The sequence below is a fragment of the Jaculus jaculus genome, chromosome 4 (assembly GCF_020740685.1).
Source record: "Jaculus jaculus isolate mJacJac1 chromosome 4, mJacJac1.mat.Y.cur, whole genome shotgun sequence".
NCBI lineage: Eukaryota > Metazoa > Chordata > Mammalia > Rodentia > Dipodidae > Jaculus > Jaculus jaculus.
This window is the reverse complement of record NC_059105.1, coordinates 25,240,505-25,259,682: the sequence shown is the minus strand read 5'-3', so window position 1 is coordinate 25,259,682 and position 19,178 is coordinate 25,240,505. Positions and strand designations below refer to the sequence as shown.

The window sequence follows — 19,178 nt, the reverse complement described above, 5'->3', positions numbered from 1 at the left end:
ACAATTAAGTTTTCTGATGGCACAACAGCCAGGAATAAATTCAAAATTAAACACAGTGACTCGGATGTTTCTAGCAGGATAGCTAGCCTCTAGCCTTGGTTCTGACATACGACCACTCACTTTGCACTGTGCATGCCTTGATCACTGCCTGAAACACCTTAGCTGACATTCAAGACTGTTGCCGTGTGGGGTGAACTGAGGTGTATTTACTGTCCATGCAGTTCCTACTCTTAGAGAAATAGTGGCTTATGGAAAACAAAGACATTATTTTTGCTACCACTATTGTGCACTATGCGAATATCAAACCAGTGTCTTCAGATTGCATTGTATTAGAATGTTGGGTTTAAACATTGCTGTTTGAATTGCTGTGTTTGAGTTTCTTAACTTTACTACATGAATTTTGGCTTGGGATTAAGACAGAATTTCCAGCAATTTCTGAAATGGTCTTAAGCATCTGTGTGCCGTTTTGTACTTACGTATTTATGAGTAGTAGTATTAGTGATGGTAAAATCAAATACCAGTCAGCTCTGAAAACTGTATCCGTTTACAATTTATTTTCATTAAACAATTGTTTGTATATCTATTTTGTATACATATATACCCAGGGTATCATTAATTGTACATGGAAAAGTTTATTTTAGATCTTTCTGGGCTCTTTTGTCTTGTTTATAGTACTGACACTTTCTTAAATAGCTGTAAACCACATAGAGTGAGTTCTTTAACAGTTAAATTTCCCTTGGCTTTAGAGTTGTGGCCTGTAATCTGTATCCCTTTGTGAAGACCGTGGCTTCTCCAGATGTAACTGTTGAAAAGGCTGTTGAGCAAATTGATATTGGTGAGTGAGAAAAACTGTTGTGAAGATTGACAGGGAGAGGGTTGTTTAGTTTAATAAGATTTGGTTTTGATTTTCGTTACTGAGGAGTTTTATGTTTTTTTAGACAGAATCACACTAAGTTATTCAAGCTGACTTCTAACTTCCAATTCTCCTGCCTCAGCCTCCCAAGCATAAGGATTATAGGTGTGTGTCACCACGTCCACTTTAGAAGACATTTTATAAGCTATTTTTATGTATGGTAATTCATGTCAGATTTTTTTTTAGGTTAAGAATTAAAGTGGGTGTTATGTTCACAATGACTTCATTTGGCAGTGACTCACTGGCTATTACCAAAATATCAAAACAATGTCTCTTGTCCTTCAAAGGTGGAGTAACCTTACTGAGAGCCGCAGCCAAGAACCATGCTCGTGTGACAGTCGTATGCGAACCAGAAGACTATGTGGCAGTATCCAAAGAGATGCAGAACTCTGACCGGAAGGACACATCCTTGGAGACCAGACGCCAGTTAGCCTTGAAGGTGGGGGTGCACGTCATCTAGCAGTGTGCACTGGACAACGGGGTGTTCAGCTCTTGACAGATGATTATCAGCTAACCGCTCTGCTTGGAGCTGCTGTCTTTTTGTTACAGACAGAGACCAGATGTCCCGGGAATATTTTGTCAAAAAGATTGAAACTCATTGGCATTGTTGTTAACCAGGGACCAAAAACTTTAAAAAAATGGGAAAGTGGGAAGGGACTAGAGTGTGTGTGTGTGCGTGTGCGTGTGCGTGTGTTCGAAGCACGCAGTTGGATGGAGTTGCTGTGCGCTGGAAGCATCTTGTCGCACTGGGAGGGTGCTGCTCTTGCTCACGGTACCTCTCGTTGCAGGCTTTTACTCACACGGCGCAGTATGATGCAGCCATCTCAGATTACTTCCGGAAACAGTACAGCAAAGGGATCTCTCAGATGCCCCTGAGGTACGGCATGAACCCTCATCAGACTCCTGCCCAGCTGTACACTCTGAAGCCTAAGCTGCCCCTCACAGGTAAGGCTGAGGGCCATGGGTGCAGCCTGCCACCTCTGGGTGTTGTCTCTCCGTTTTGTGTCTGTGTGGTTGTGCTTAGAAGATAAAGTAAATTGCATCTTTACAACCGTCCAAAATTGAGGCATCAAGTGGGTTTGTGAGCACAAATTGGGGGTGTGCAACATCAAGCTCTGCATAATACTGTATTTCTCCTGTCACAGTGTCCTCTAATATTGTATGCCTCCTGTTACAGTGTCCTGCACAGCAGTCATATGTCATGTCCCTGTCCGTCTCGTGTGATGCCACGTCCCCATCAGTGTCCTGTCGCGGAGTTCCTCCCCTGTCCCCAACTCTCCGACACCTGATCTCACTGACAATAGTTTTGCCTTTTCCAGAGCACCACGTAGGTGGAGTCATGCGATGTGAATCCTTTGCAACACTTGCACTTAGTCACGTGCCTTTAGTGTTCTTTAGCGTTTAGTGGTCTTTTCATGAGTGGATAGCCCGCTTACTTCCTTGTTGCTTAGGGGTCAGACCCACGGCCTCGCGCTGCTAAGTGTGTGTTCCAGCGCCTGGAACTCGTTTCTTGTCACTGTGCCACAGCCTCCACTGCTGGGTTGAAGGACAGCAGCACTTCAGAGGAGCGGGAGCAGGCTGGCGACGCGCTCCTGCAACCGCAGTCTTAAGAGGCTGGCGCAGGATGATTTTGAGTGCTCGGCCTGTCTGAGCTGCAGATAGAGACCCTGTCTCAATGCAGAATTTAGAGGACAGTTTATGGTAGTTCTGATTTAAAAAAAAACAAACTGTAATTTTTTTAAAGTTTTTGGTCCCTGGTTAACAACAATGCCAATGAGTGTTCTTCGTGAGGGTTTAAGAAAGTTGTGATGAAGATGACGTAGACTTCCAGAAGGCCTGTGTTATCAACAGTAGCACCTCCCTGCCTGATCCCAAGCAACTCTGCTGTGCTCCTAGGAGCTGCTTCTAGCGCCTCATTATTTCTCATGGTTATCTTCATATTTCCAAATGATAGGCTTATATGACTATATTTTGAGTTTTTAAACTTCAGGGTTTTTTTTGGGGGGGGGGGTTTCTAAGTAGGATCTCACTCTAGTCCAGGCTGACCTGGAACTCACTAAGTAGTCTCAGGGTAGCCTTGAACTCACAGCAATCCACCTACCTCTGCCCCCCAAGTGCTGGGATTAAAGGCATGTGCCACCATGCCCTGCTTAAACTTCAGTTTTATATAAAGCATCTTCTTAGAAGGTAACGGCTTCACTCTTTATGCTTCTCCCTTGCCCATCCACTTAATGCACACCAGGTACTACTGGCTGGCTCTGGGCTTGTTCTAGCTTCACTACTGTCTTCATCTGTGTGGTTTGGAACAAGTTTTTAAGTCTCAATATCTCAGTTTCCTCAACGGTTTCAGTGCCCCACAGAATTGCCATGGCTGTTAACTGACCTGTGTGTGTTCCCCAAAGTCTGTGTGTTGGAAACAGTGCAGCAGTGTTAAGGTGGAACCTTTGGGTGCTTATTGGGTCATGGGAGCTCTGCCCTCTGTGACTTAATAGAGTTGTTAAGGGAGAGGTTCTTTATAAAGGGTAGCCCCTCTTCAGTCCCTCTCCCTCACCTCTTACATGTCATACTCCCCACCACGGCCGTGTCATGACACAGCAGGAACACCTTCATCGGTTGCCGGTCCCTCCATCTTGAACGTCCTCACCCAAGAATTGTGTTACTTTTCTTTACAAATGACCCAGTATCCTGTCACTAGGGCATAGAATAGGCTAAGATTCTCAATAATTGACTGTTTGGCACAGTGCATTCTAAATAAGTGCTAGCTCCTGCCATCAGCATCCTCGTCTGTGGGCATCTCATACCTCCTCCTCACATCAGGAAGAGGCTGGTGTGGTAGTGAGAGGTGAGCCGGCCAGCTGCAGACAGCTGTGGGCTTTGTCCCCTAAGCTTATGTGCCGGGTGATCATAGAATTCCAGGCCACTACTAAAGGAAAGAGAAGCCAGGAGCAGTTGATTCTGTAATAAATACTCGTGTACAAAATGGATATGGATGTAAGTTTCCAGTTCACTTGGGTAAATACTTATTAATGTTTTTGTCATTTACTATTCACTATTTCGCATCCTGTTTTTCTCCCACATTAAGTTCCATGGGAACAGTGATTTGAAGGGGTGTGGGCAGATAGACTACACTGTTCACTGGTGGATCCCAAGTTCCTAAAGTAATGTCTAGTACTATGGAAGATAGCTGCTAGCCATTTGGCTATTTTTTTTAAATTCTACTATCCACAGTAACACGTTGAAGCAGTGAAGCAATACGTTAATGTTTTGAAGGAGTGGTGGCCCCGTATTTCTTTGTGCACACATAAGAATGTGTGCGTAACTTTGTCCCCTTTTGTCAGGTTACTAACATGTTTGTGAATGTCTGTCTGTTACTCTTAAAATGTTGGTGTGTGGCCTAGGTGTGTTGTTAGTGTTAAGGAATGTGCAGACTCTGGCCTTAGTGAGCCCGTTTGTGAAGTGTGCTTGTGTTCTTGCCTGTAGTTCTCAACGGAGCCCCGGGGTTCATCAACCTGTGTGATGCTCTGAATGCCTGGCAGCTGGTGAAGGAGCTCAAAGAAGCTTTAGACATTCCAGCCGCTGCTTCTTTCAAACATGTCAGCCCAGCAGGTAAAGCATTACATTCTGGAATGCCTCAGCACTACTCAAAATGCATTTTCCTTAAGATTTTCGAATGTTGATAAGTTCCAATGTGACTTCACTGCTTTATTGCCGAGCCACCTCTGGCAAGGTTATTGATAAGTGTTAATACAGGAATACAGAATCTGGTGACAACATAGATAACCATGTGATGCTCTTAAGAGATAGCAAAGTTAGGCTGTTGGTTCTTCTGTTGTGTCAAGCTGAAGGTTTAGAAGTAAAAGTGAGGAAGCTGAGGAGATGGCTTGGTGGCGGGGAGGCAAGAGAGCTTTCTCTGCCAGAGTGAGGGCCTGAGTTGGATCCCCAGCGCCTGTGTGAAACTCCAGGTGAGCCGTGCATGCCTGGAACCCTAGCACTGGGGGAGCAGAGACAGGAGAATCACGGGAGGTCACAGGTCAGCACTTGTAGTCAAAAAATGGAGAGCTCCAGGTTTAGTGAGACCCTGCTTCAAGGAAACAAGGTAGGAGAGCGAAAGAAAGGACATCTAGAGTCCTCTGGCCTCTGCATGTGTGCACCTGTGGCGCACACATCCACATACATGTGTACCCACTATATCACACACACTGGAAAAGAAAGTGAATATAATGTGTCATGAATATAATATAAATTTGTAAAATGTAGTGACCACAGTGAGTCCTTTTCCATGTTAATACAAATATGTAAAGTGTAATGGCCACAGGGAGCACTTTTCCATGTTAATACAAGTATGTACGGTGTCGTGGCCACAAGGAGCACTTCTCCATGTCACAGTGTGTTTAAACGTGAAGTTGTTGTCTCATGACACACCGTCACTATTATTTTGCATTTCTTTTTTGTCTTGCATCCAAGTCCTTGAATTCTACAAACTGGCTATCCATAGACCTCACAGGTCCGCTGGCTGTCTCACACATGCTTGTTCTTAATATTTATTGGATGTTGGATCAAAGTGGGTGGGAAGGAAGTAAATCGTGTGTGGCGCAAGCAGAACCATCAGTACTGGAGTGGCCCAGCTCCCTGCACAAGCCCACATTGTCAGGCTTCCGTGGCTCTGCTCTCCGAGGCCAGAGAAGAGATTTCCCCTGCCTCTGCTACTGTATTTTCAGTGCTTAATTATTTTATGTAATTTGGTGCAGGTACTCAAAAATGGTTTAGATGTTCAAATAATGTGGATTTGGTGGTGGTGGTACTTGGTCTGACCCCAGACCCTAGTGCACGTTACACCGTGGAGGCAGTCCTTTCACGGCCGTGTTTGGCAGGCATAGACGTTGACAAGGAGCACCGTGAGCTTTCGAGCGTTTTGGTTATTTTGTGGCTTTCTGTGGCAGGAGCTGCAGTTGGAACTCCACTCAGCGAGGATGAGGCCAAAGTGTGCATGGTCTATGACCTCTATTCCACCCTCACACCTATAGCCACTGCGTATGCCAGAGCGAGAGGTACAGAAGGGTGGAGGGGGCGTGTCTTTTGGGAGGGAAAGCAGTATTTTATGTCAAAGTGCCTGTTTCTTTATATGGTTGAAATTTGTCTCCTGTCCTTGTTAATACATGAGAAGTATGTGAGTGGCTCAGGATAGATTTATTTACACAAGTACATGATAGCATTTTAATGTAGTGGATGCAAGCCCAAGTGGAATTTGGTACATTGGTATTAGATTGCACCTTTGGATGCATTTTTATTACATGGCAAAATTTGTACCTCTTAAAGTTGATTAGACATATATTCTATATATTCAGAAGCATCATACTCCTAAGTCTAGTGGCTATGGTAGTGTTTATGGTAGATTATTGAGAAACCTATGCTTTACACGGCTGGAGTCAGCAAACTGCATAGCCTCTGGACTGCCCCCAGCCGCTTCCTGTTCTGTAAATAGAGTTTGAGTGCATCTAGGCCACTTGTTCCACTCAGGTGCTGTCCCGGGCTGATGCAGAGCCCAGCTACACATGCAGCAGTGGAGGTCATGGGACCGCAGAGCTTTAAAGTCACTCCTGGCCCTTCACAGAGAACATTTGCCAAATTAGAAGATAAAATTAGTCAAATATTCTTATTGATTACTTAATTGACACTGTTAAGTGGCCTAAGGTTACCTTTAGAGAAAGTGCCTATTTAAGAAACAAGTTTCTCATGTTACGTGTGGTAACAAGGCTTGAGAGAGGCGCACGTCACACCATAGTGTGACTCCCGGTCATGCTGATGAGCCAGGATAGGGGCTGAGAGAAAGTGTTTTCTGTGGTCACCCAAAAATTGTTCTATGCAAGGAACTTTCTGATGAGTGCTGTATGTGACATTTGTTCACAGGAGCTGATCGGATGTCTTCATTTGGTGACTTTGTTGCATTATCTGATGTTTGTGATGTCCCGACTGCAAAAATAATCTCCAGAGAAGTTAGTGAGCACTCATGTATTTTGGTCCTTGAGTAAAGTGTTACCTGTTCATAGTTTTCATCAAAACTGTAGCCTACAGTATTTATTTGTAACAGCTGTAAACTAGTTTCATTAGCTATGTAAGCTATTGACATTTTGTGTGGAACACAATTCCTTGAATTTTTGTTAATTTTGAGATTTAATGTTCTATATGGATATTTAGCTGTTTTGATAGGGGCTTTTATTATGTATCTAATTCTTTTAACCTCCCTGCTAAGTGTACCTGAATGCCCGTTACTATTGCTGAAGGGTAGATAGAACCGTCTTGGTGGTGATGAAATAATTGAGTATCATTGCCAACCCATAGATATCTGAACGAGACAGTATAGTGGGGAAAATAAAATACTTGAACAACTAGGTATTCCAGAAAGGAGATGACATTAGAATCAGGAAGACAGAAAAGAAGGTAGCTCAAATAGCTTAAAGGGGGCAGGGGGAGGATGAAAGTCCAAGGGACTCAGGGCTCAGAATATTTGCTTGCTTGAGGGATTCTTCCATGGCTTCACCATCCCAAGCAGAGTGGGGCGGGCATGCCGCGCCGCTCATGGTTACGGTGAGGCCGCGGTGCTGGGTGCTCAGCTCCAGGGTGCTGAGTCTGTGGATACAGTCCCAGTGCGGGGTCGAGACATGTGCCTCACCCAAGAGCCGACAAAGCATGTGCTCTTTCTACTTCAGAACTCCACTCCACGAAAAGAATGGTGGGAGAGTTAGTTCTTCTTCCCAAGGCCCATGTGTTAGAGTGAATCCTTCATATATCCAAATTAACCAAGAAAAAAAATGCCAGGATAGCACACAAAATGGGATCTGCCATAGAGAATAATTCTGTGTTTTCTAACAAAGAATTTTCTTTTCAATGTTTAATTAGCAAAATCTGTTCATAGTATTATAGTATTATTTAGGATAGATAATTGTGGCTTGAGTTTTTAGAGTCTTTCTGTGGTTTTTAAAAGTGAAAATTACCACTTGATATATTCACAGGTGTCCGATGGCATCATTGCACCAGGATATGAAGAAGAAGCTGTAAAAATACTTTCTAAAAAGAAAAGTGGGAACTACTGTGTTCTTCAGGTTGATAACAGTTCCTTTTTAGAAGAGTAATTTGTTTTTTTATTTTGTATTCCTTTCTCCAATGTCTAAACTTCCCTTTACGGGGACAACCTTTTAATTTATCCCTCTTTACTACAGTTGATCTTTCTGTCATTTCTTTTCGAGACAGGACATCAAAATGTAGTCAAAGCTGGCCTTGAGTTACAAATTTCCTGTCACATTCTTTCCAAGTTGAGTTTATAGGCGTGCACTACCATATCAAGCTTCCTTTATCCTCAAAGCTTCAGCTTTTTATAGTGTTCATTTTTAAATCTAAGACGAGAGCATTTGCTTCCTTTTAATCTTTACCTTTTTTTTTATTATTTTTACTTACGTGGTATGGTTGGTTTTTCAAGGTAAGATCTCACTCTAGCTCAGGCTGACCTGGAATTCACTATGTAGTCTTAGGGTGACCACAAGCTTACGGTGATCCTCCTACCTCTGCCTCCCGCGTGCTGGGATTTAAAGGTGTACGCCACCATGCCTGGCTCTACATTTTTTGTTTTTTGAGGCAAGCCCAACAGACTGACCAATTAGATCCACGGTTGAAGACAGGGAGTTGATAACAGCAGTTATTTAAATTAATAAAGACCCCTTCCTAAGAGGGTGTTCACAGAGCATCATGTCCAAGGATCTACAGCACCCCACCCCCACGCAGTGGCAGGTGCATGTGTGTGGCCATCCCCTATGTCCTCGGGGACTTCTGTATTCTGTGTAACTTATAGTACCTAATACTGTGTAAATGTTTTGAATAGTTGTTATGCTGTATTGGCCATCAGATGAGAATCAGAATGTACACAGTACAGTTGAAATTCGTTTTTTCTTAATATTTAAAATATGTTGAGCCGGGCATGGTGGCACACGTCTTTAATCCCAGCACTCAGGAGACAAGTGGCAGGATTGCCTTGAGCTCAAGGCTACCCTGAGACTACAGAGTGAATTCCAGGTGAGCCTGAACTAGAGTGAGACCTACCTCAAAAAAAACAAAAATAACATGGTTGGCTTAGTCATAGATACTGAATCCACAAATATGGAAGACCAGGTCTGTATCCTTTATTCTAAAATACAAATGTAGCTAGGGTTTTGTTGTTGTTGTTGTTGTTGTTTTAATTTAATTTAATTTTTTTATTTTTTCTTTTTCTTTTTTAAAAATTTTTATTAGCATTTTCCATGATTATAAAAAGAAATCCCATGGTAATGCCCTCCCTCTCCCCCCCACACACTTGTTTTTGTTTTTAAATATACTTGAGTAAGTCTAACACAGATATAATTTTCAGTGTTTTTTTTCTTCAACTTCTTAACCATTTTTTTTTGTTATTAAAAGCAATGCGTAAGTGCAGCCAGTGGCAGTTCTGTGTATCTGTGTGGATAATGCTTTTAAGAATCTGAGGTCATCATCATGGCCTTAATACCTCTCCTGTTCAAAATGTAGTTTGACAAAACACCAGACATAGCACACAAGTGCTGTCTCCCCATCTTACTTCATGGATTCAGCCTTGTGCTGCTGGGATTGAACTAGGGCCTGGCACATGCTAGGCAGGTACTGTACCACTGAACTATCTCTTTATTTTTTTAAATTTTGACACAGGGTCTTGCTAAGTTGCCCAGGTTGACTTGAACTTACTCTGTAGCCAAGGCAGACCTTTAATTTGGGATTGTCTCTTCTCCGCCTCCCAGGTCGATGGGATGACCATACTGGACCCATTTCAACTTGTAATTCAATTATGAACTAGGTATTCTAAAATAAGTATTCAAAAAGAAAGGAAAAAAAATGTAACCTTTGTGCCGTGGTCCCTTCACGAGCAGATTATACCTACTGTCCTCCCAAAGGGACTGAACAGACAGAAACTTATAGTTACTATCACCAGAAGTAGACTCATTAGGATCAGTGATTTTAATATGCTGTGCATAAGTTGTAACTTACTACCTTTATATTTCTTAGTGGGGCACTGGTGCCTGGCCATTTATTATACCTACACTAAAATGATGTCACGTTTTCATTTAAAAACAAAACTAGATATGGGGTTGAGGAAATGGCTCAGTGGATAGTGTTGCCATGCAAGCCCAGCTTCCTGGGTTCAGATTCCTAGAACCCATGTAAAGCCAGATGCTGTAGCATGAACATTTGGAATCCCAGCTCTCCTGTGGCAAGAAAAGATCAGAGACAGGAGAGTCTCCCAGAAGCTCACAGAGCAGTGAACCTGGCAAATGCAGCGAGCAAGACCCTGCCTCAAACAAGGTGGAAGGCGAGGACTGACCTCAGGTTGTTCTCTGTCTCCACAGACATGACACTGGCTGTCGGCACATAAACATGAACACATGTACATACACGGCCAAAAAAGAAAGAAAAGAACACCTTTGAACATAACTTTAATGTTACTATTGTTTTTGTTAGACTTTCTCTTTTGCTTTGGTTTTGAAACTAGGTCTGGCTAGGTAGCTCAGGCTGGTCTGGAACTTACTATGTGACTCTGGGTGGCATCTAATGTGCAGCCCTCTGGCTTCAGCCCCCTGAGTGCTGGGATTCATGCATGCACCATGCCCAGCAAGAATGAAATCTTGTTTGTGAAAAGTTTGATGAAGAGATGTAATACTCTTCTTTAAAAATTTTTGTCTCAGATGGACCAGTCCTACAAACCAGATGAAAATGAAGTTCGAACACTCTTTGGCCTTCATTTAAGCCAGCAGAGAAATAATGGTGTCATTGACAAGTCACTGTTTGGCAATGTTGTTACCCAAAATAAAAAGGTAAATTTGGGAATACCTCAGCTGAATACCAGCAACTCTTAATAAGTTTGGTTTCAATACTGATAAATGTATATACTTGTCTGTTACGACCCATATTTATAACTAGTAGATGTGCAGGCATCTAGCTCACCTTTGGGTTTTCAGGTAAGCTTATAAAATGCCATGACTACATAGAAGCCTGTGTGCTTACATACATATATGGACACATATGTACACATGTGTAGATAAATGCATCTCAGGCTGGGGAGACCACTCAGTGATAAGAGCACTTGCTCATTAAGCCTAAGGGCCTCTCAGGCCAGAGACAACCAATGAACCAAAAACCACATAGCAGGTTTGCTGAACAGTTGTAACCGCAGTCCATGGGGGGAGGAGACTGGAGAGAAATGCTGGAGCTTGCTGACAGGCCGCAGTTGTGGGTTGAAGGAGAGACCCTGTCTCAATATAATATGAAGGAGAGTAAGAGGGCCGCCCAGCATTCTCTTCTGGCCTCTACATACTCACGTGGTGCACACACCACAGTACACACACAAGTGCATGTACACACACACAAAGATACAGGGCTGGAGCCATGGCCAGCGATTAAGGCATTTGCCTGCAAAGCCCAATGGCCTAAGTTTGATTCCCCAGTACCTATGTAAAGCCAGATGCATCTAGAGTTCATTTGCAGTGGCTGGAGGCCCTGGCGTGCCTGTTCTCTGTCTGTCTCTCTCTCTGCTTGCAAATAAATTAAAAAAAATTTTTTTTAAGAGACACATGCCTTCAGTTCCACATACATGGGGTCGTGTCTCCTGGGACCCACTTGCTTTTTGCAAGTGCCCACTCAGCTGCAGGTGGGCTTCTGTGTCAGTGCAGAGGCCTCGCCTCTCCGCCAGCAAAGCCACAGGGCGCTCACTGTTTCTCGGTAGACAAGGTCTTGTGCTCGGGCTCTTACGAGAATGATGGTTTGAGGGTGTTGCTGGCATGGAATAGTTCTTCCAATCTAGGTACATTATAGAGGGCAGTTTTCTGTCTGTTGCAAAGATGGAAGAATCATGACAGAGTAAAGAATTTGTCTAAGATTACAAAGTAGGCGAGTGAATGAGCTAGTGTTTATTTTGTAAAATATACGTGGTTGGTTGTTGCTTCTTGCGGTTTGTTTTGTCTTGTTGGTATTGGAATTTACTGCAGTGTCTGTCACAGCCTAAGTGAATTCTGCCACTCAGGTAGCCTCGGTCCCTGAAGTTGAGCTTTCACTTTTTTGGGTTTTTTTGCTTTTTCGAGGTAGGGTCTCACTCTAGCCCAGACTGACCTGGAATTCACTATGGAGTCTCAGGGTGGCCTCAAACTCACGGTGATCCTCCTACCTGTCTGCCTCCCGAGTGCTGGGATTAAAGGCGTGCACCACCACGCCCGGTGAGCCTTCAGTTTTGAAGAAGTACTTCCCTTGTGAAGAAACACCCTCTCGCCGTGCAGGCCGCTGTGTTTCTTCTTGGTCCCTGACGCTGCCACCCCTTCGCTTGCTGCTTTACCTGCTGATGTGCCTGGAGTTTTTTATTAAGTGCTGGGCCCTGCCTATGAAGAAACCATGGAGATATTTTGCTGGTCTGGGTGGTGTTATTTTCCTCCAGAGTCTATTTACTCGCCTGGCAGGCAGGGGAGGTGGAGCCATTCATCTCCTGCTGTCAGGAGTGGAGCTGGTTGGCTTTGGGCGGCAGCGTTTGTGACTGTTGGTGACTCCGCTCAGCTCAGCAGAGGCCCTTGGTGTCTCCTTGAACCCTTTTCTCTTCTGAACTCTGAACGCGCTCTGTCCCTCAATCCTGCAAGGCTCTGAAAGCTGTGCTCAGCTTCTTTCTTGAGTTCCTGTGTACTGAGTTGTGCTCCTTATCTCTGGGTTTTGCCCATCACTGTTTGCGCTGGGCCTAACCTTTCTGTGTTCGTGTAGGACAGACTGGTCACTCGACATGCCAGTCACTGTAACAAGACCTAAGATGGAGGAGCACTAAAGCTGCTTGAGTCCTGAGAGTTGACAGGAAAATGAATGTGCTCAAAGTAATTCTTCCCTGTGTCTCTTGAATGCCGCTTCAGTGTACTGCATTCCCTCACCCCCCAAGTCCTCCCAGACCTCTTCACAGTCCTTGATCTGACTCAAGACCAGGGTTTTACCAAGCTAGACCTCTAGGAGGATAGCTTTCTACGGGATCAGATTTGTATTTGTTGACTCAAACAACAGAGAAAAGAAGGATGTATTAGACTAGTAACATCTTAGAATAATAAATTCTTTCAATATCTTTTTAACTAACGTTTGATTTTTGAGATTAAAAGAAGCAAGGCTGGAGAGATGGCTCAGTGATTAAGGTGCTTGCCTGCAAAGCCGAAGGACCCAGGTTCAACTCCCCAAGACCCATGTGAGCCAGATGCACAAGGTGGTGCTGCACACATCTGGAGTTCGTTTGCAATGGCTGGAGGCCCTGGCATGCATTCTTTCTCTCTCAAATTCGTAAAAATAAAATATTGTTTAAAAGAGTAAAAAGTCGTAGGTTCACAGCAGTTTTAGAGAGTTGCTCTGTTCACTCTTTTCCACTAGTAAGGGTGATCTCTTGCAGAATTGCTGTCTCTGTTACTGATAGGCAGGCTCACTCCTCCACCCTCCTCAGCTTAGGAAACCACTAACCTGGTCCTGTTTTCTAAATGTCAGTCATTGGATATTCATGTGCTGGTTTTTGCTAGGTTTTTATTTCTCTGACAAATCCCATATCACTGTGTGGTATGGTAGTTTTATGCTTAGTGTCGTTTTTAAGGGACCCTTTGTTTGCCAGAGCAGCTGTAGCATTTTATATTCCCACCAGCAGTAGGTAAGCTTTGGTGGTATTGCTCTTTTTAGACATGGTAATGAGCGCATAGTATTTCTCAGTGGTTTGCTTTGTCTAAGCTCTTAGGATATCAGATACTTACATGTGGGTTTTTTTGGCCTTCTCTGTATTCATTTAATTTTTGTCCATTAAACTATTTGTTTTTTGTTACTGATTTGGAAGTTTTGTTTGCTGCAAGTCCTGGTTCCTTTTTTAAAAAAAAATTTTTTTTTAATTCATTTTTCATTTATTTATTTGAGAGCGACAGACACAGAGAGATAGACAGATAGAGGGAGAGAGAGAGAATGGGCACAGCAGGGCTTCCAGCCACTGCAAACAAACTCCAGACGCATACGCCCCCTTGTGCATCTGGCTAACGTGGGTCCTGGGGAATCAAGCCTCAAATCGGGGTCCTTAGGCTTCACAGGCAAGCACTTAACCGCTAAGCCATCTCTCCAGCCCCTGGTTCCTTTTTTTAAAATACTTTATTTTTATTTATTTGACAGAGAAGGAGAGAGGGGGAGAGAGAGAGAGAGAGACAATAGATGCTCCAGGGTCTCCAGCCACTGCAAACGAACTACAGATGCATGTGTCCCCTTGCGCATCTGGCTTACATGGGTCCTGGGGATTCGAACCTAGATCCTTTCGCTTTGCAGGCAAATGCCTTAACCACTAAGGCATCTCTTCAGCCCTAAGTCCTGGTTCTTTATAGATTACATGGTTTGCAGATGTTTTCTCCACGTGTGTGCTGTGTCTTTCATCCTCCTAACAAAGGCCAAGAGGTGTTTGACAGAGTAGAAACTTTTAATTTGAATGAGGTTGAATTCCCCCCTGTTTCATTTGTTGGAAGTAGAGATCCTCCTGCATCAGCCACTGAGTTCTCAGATTGCAGGCATCACTAGCCTGATCATTTGGGAGGAGTAGCTTTTAATTAGCTGCAGCCTCTATTCCCTGGCTGCTTAGCATGCGGACGTAGATCATGTCTTTACCAGTACATATTCACTGTGTAGCAGTGAGCCTGGTGTCTGTTCAAGATAGTGCCATTTTCGCTGTTACAGATTTGTTGTCATATTTACCATGGCAGTTTACAAAGCATCTTTGAATAGTTTCTACCTAAAATATTCTAAACAGATCAAAAAATGGTGTGGTTGACTTTTCCCTTACAGGATTGATGTGCATGCTACATTTCAGTGGTCTGTAAGCGTCAATTTTTTTCTCTGCATTTTTTAAGTGTGTAAGTTTTATCATGTCTTCAGTTATTTAAAGATTTTTCTGATTGAGAAAATACAATGATTTTGGTAATTTTTCCAACAAATACAGTATTTGAGGTACATTGGCTTCATCCCAAGTTACTGCACATGGGCAGTAGAGTGCTGCATCCAACGTCACGTTGTGTTCATCACAAGAACACTGGTCTTTCCGACTAGTAAGTAGCGTGACTGGTTCGTTTTCCTGTCGTTTGCATGACCTGATTACATTCGAGGTCTGCTGATTTGACTGGTATGTCAGAAGTGGAGTTTTAAAGCCAGACGAGGCTCACTGTTGTGTTCATTTCAGCTGCCGGAGTCTGCGCTCAGAGATCTCATCGTAGCCACCGTGGCTGTCAAGTATACCCAGTCGAACTCCGTGTGCTACGCCAAGAACGGGCAGGTAACCAAGCTGCCAGCACCTTGTGAGCACTGTTGTTTTACACATGGGATCAGAGACCATCTGCCTCAGGTCCTGGACAGCTGGAGAGGGAAACTTTGCCAAGTTTTGCTCTTTTGGGTCCCACACCTTGGTAGACATTGAAGACTAATAATTAAGAAATAATTAAAAAGTACTGGAACCAGGTACTAAAATTAGTTGCATTACTTCTTGCTTAGAATAGTTGGCACCTTCTGGGTTTGTGGGGCTCTGTACCCAGTTTCCTCATTCTCCCTTGCCCTGCATCAATGAGGGAAGAATCCAACAGGCTGTGCTTTTATTTGTTTAACTTTTTGCAACCTGGGGGATCAAACACAGGTTCAAGCGCACCCTAAGAAGTTCCTCTACTATTAGGCTATCCCCCCTAGCCTCCTGAATTGTGTACTAAGAGTTTAATGGATGGGAAGACTTCTGGTCTGGGGATTAACCTGCTCTTTTTTAAATTAGCTTCATTAAAGCATAATTTATACACAGTAAAAATTTGCCTTTTAAATGTACAGTGTGTCGAGTTTTTACAAATTACACAGTCAGGTGACTACTTCTGTTGTCGAGATAGAAAGCACCCACTTGAAAATTGCTTTATTGGGACATTTCAACTTCAGGATGGTTGAATGCATGTGCGTATACCATTGTTTTGCACTTTCAGTGCAGTATAAATGCCGTGAAGTGTCCTTGCGTCACGGCTGTGGGATGCGGGGTTGCACTGGCTCATGGCTGACACCTCCCCCAGCCTGAGGTGACCCTGATTTTACCTTCAGCATGGGAGGCCTTTCTTCTTCCAGTTCGGCATTTCAGCTTTTGCCATTTTTACTTAGCCCACGAGTTGAGGCTGAGGTGGATATTGCATCAGGTGGATATTAATTAGCAGTTGACCCAGAAGACCCTTTTGGAACTGTAGTGGTTGCCCTCTGTTAAGATTTCTAGTTCTAGCAAGCAGATCTTGGAGGTCATGGCTACCAGAGCCCTTGGGTTCCAGTTCGTAGAAGAAGAGCCAGTAAGGCCATGTAGAATGAATGTGTCACTATTGACGTACTTTGGGGAGAAAGTGTTGCCATTAGAGATATGACCTTAGTGTCTGTTTTCCTTAGGTTATTGGTATCGGAGCAGGACAGCAGTCTCGGATACACTGCACACGTCTTGCAGGAGATAAGGCCAACTACTGGTGGCTTAGACACCATCCAAAAGTGCTTTCCATGAAGTTCAAAGCTGGGGTGAAGAGAGCAGAGATCTCCAACGCCATCGATCAGTATGTGACTGGCACCATTGGTGAGGTAAAAGGCTGATCATGAGCCCTCGGGAGATTGTTAAATCCCCCTGATTGGCAGCAATTTCACCTCATCACTACACAGAAATTTCAGTGATTTTCCTAAAATCCTGTATTTTGTTAAAACAGCTTCCTATTTTCCCATTATCTCCTTTCTCATTTAACTTCACTGGCTAATCTCTTTCTGAGTCTACAAGCCTTCCCTTTGTATGTTACAACCATCAGCTTCATTTGGTATGCTTGTCCTTCCCCCACGGGTGATGTGATTGTCCTGGTAAAGACTGTTTTCACCCATATTGAATCTCCCAGTGTCAGCAGACTTGCAGCCTGAGCACTGTGTCCTGACATTAAATACCTGATAGTTGATAATCAAGGGCTTTCTTCTCCCACCACATTGTCTACAAATGCCATTAGCCTCTCATTATCTTGCATGTGTTAAAATATTTTTATTTATTTACTTAATTTGCAGGCAGAGAGAGAGAATGGGTGTGCCAGGGCCTCGACAATACAAAGGAACTGCAGACGGATGTGCCACTGTGCATCTGGCTTTACATGGGTACTGGGAGAATCAAACTTGGATAGTTTAGATAGGCTTTGCAGGCAACCCCTTAGCCACTGAGCCATCGCTGCAGCCCATCTTCCATGTTCCTAAATGAAACACCTCGCTTCTGTTTTCTGGCGAGGGGCATAGAAGAGTGAGAGGGCCAGATTTGTTGCAGTATCAGTCTGTAGCCTAGGTAGTCCTGGGACTCTCAGTGGACTCCAGCCTGACTGTAGAGTCAGCCCCTGGGTGCTGGGGTTACGGGCATTTGGCATCACACCTGGCTAACGGCCCCAGTTCTTAATACATTGCACTGAGGATTAAATTTCGCTTAACTTTCGGAGGCGCTAACAAACATCCTGGCAGTAATCAATCCTGTGAGTCGTGCTTAATATGCCTACAGCTGGCTTTATACCTGAGACTAAGTGCACAAATGTGATTCCAGAATGCCTCTTGTCTTCTTCCTGCATTGAATGTGATTTTCTTAAATGCTCTGGAATATGAGTTTCTATGTATGTTAGTACAGGTATATAAAGGAGTGGATTTAACTTACAGATTCAAGAACAAAGTATACTTGGAATTAGCTGAAGAATATAGTCTCTATTTGGTATCTTAGAATGTCTTTCTTCCTTAATGAAATGTTTTGAAAAAGTCCATGAGCTTCAAAAGCTTTGAACTTCGAAGTGTCATTTTTTCGCCAGTAAAGAGTTCATAGGAATATACCCACAAGCTTTCTGGCATTGAGCTTTTCTTTACATACATACAAGATGCACATATATACACATACATACAAGAGAGAATAGGCGTGCCACTGCAAATGAATTCCAGACACATGTGGCTTTCATGGGTTCTGGGGAATCAAACCTGGGTCCTTAGGCTTTTCAGGCAAGCACCTTAACCGCTAAGCCATCTCTCTAGCCCAGCATTGAGCTTTCCATCTCATCAGGTACAACTAAAGATGGTATGGGACTACCCTTGCTTCCTGCCTCCCCAGGGAGAAGATCTGATGAAGTGGAAGGCACTCTTTGAGGAAGTCCCTGAGCTGCTGACAGAGGCACAGAAGAAGGAATGGGTTGACAAACTAAGCGAGGTCTCTGTCAGCTCTGACGCCTTCTTTCCTTTCAGAGACAATGTTGACAGAGCTAAACGGGTAAGTGTGCGTTGGCATAGAGCTGGGTGAGCATCACCTAGAAAGGACTCCAGACACCCTGCTTCTGAAGGCTGGGGGTTGTGGCTCAGTATGGAGTGTTTGACACATGCGCAAGGCCCCAGCTTTTATACCCAGCACTACAGTAAAGTAAAGATAGAAATTCTTTTGATTTCCTAGACTTTTATAACAAAGCTGTGGCCGTGTGATGTAGAGAGAATCATTGGACTTTTCTTTTTGGAGTATAAGTAACCCGAACCACTTCTTGGCCAGAATGAATCACATTGTTGGTTTTTGCTTCCTAGAGAGGGGTTTTGACATTTGCAGGTGCACACCTGCCATTGTGCTTTGAAAATCATTATCTGTTTCTCCCCTCAGAGCGGCGTGGCCTATATTGCAGCTCCTTCTGGTTCCACTGCTGACAAGGTTGTGATTGAGGCTTGCGATGAGCTGGGGATAGTCCTGGCTCACACAGACCTCCGGCTGTTCCACCACTGATCTGACTGCACCTCATTTCACAGTTGGCAGATGCGTAGGTGATTAATCACGTGTGACATTTTGAAAGTACCTTTAAAAAAATAATAAAGCATTTACCTCTTAATAAATGGGTCCATAGTTTTAGAATGTCTGGTCTTCCTTGCCTGAAAGGTAGGCTCTCAGACTGACACATACTCAGGACTGTGTGTGAGCACGGGAGCACCCCTCCCTCCTGGCACTTAGCTCACCCAGAGACATTTCCTGAGTGATAACTGAAATCTGCAAGGAAGCCAAAGCAGCTCGGCCACCCAGGGAGGGCTGGCACGGCCTCAAGCCATGCGCTTTTCCTGAGGGGTTCCTCTCAGTGGAGCCTCGTGTCATCAGGCCTCAAGAACTTGGGCTTCCTAAGCAAACAGGGGTCTCCACAGGGGATTAGTAAGTCATGCTGACCTT

The 19,178-nt window shown here is 43.9% G+C and overlaps 1 protein-coding gene across 1 annotated transcript in view; it reads left to right on the top strand.

The window, feature by feature from the left end:
• Nucleotides 1–18,853, top strand: part of Atic (5-aminoimidazole-4-carboxamide ribonucleotide formyltransferase/IMP cyclohydrolase) — a 33,828-nt gene extending 14,975 nt beyond the window's left edge. Inside the window, exons 5-16 of the mRNA XM_045148325.1 lie at nt 747–835; nt 1,201–1,352; nt 1,702–1,858; nt 4,394–4,519; nt 5,854–5,961; nt 6,821–6,906; nt 7,924–8,013; nt 10,651–10,779; nt 15,168–15,260; nt 16,385–16,567; nt 18,096–18,251; nt 18,627–18,853. Coding sequence (XP_045004260.1) covers nt 747–835; nt 1,201–1,352; nt 1,702–1,858; nt 4,394–4,519; nt 5,854–5,961; nt 6,821–6,906; nt 7,924–8,013; nt 10,651–10,779; nt 15,168–15,260; nt 16,385–16,567; nt 18,096–18,251; nt 18,627–18,746 — 1,489 coding nt within the window. The 3' untranslated portion in view covers nt 18,747–18,853. The remainder of the gene's footprint in view (nt 1–746; nt 836–1,200; nt 1,353–1,701; nt 1,859–4,393; nt 4,520–5,853; nt 5,962–6,820; nt 6,907–7,923; nt 8,014–10,650; nt 10,780–15,167; nt 15,261–16,384; nt 16,568–18,095; nt 18,252–18,626) is intronic.
• The last annotated feature ends 325 nt before the right edge of the window (nt 18,854–19,178 follow it).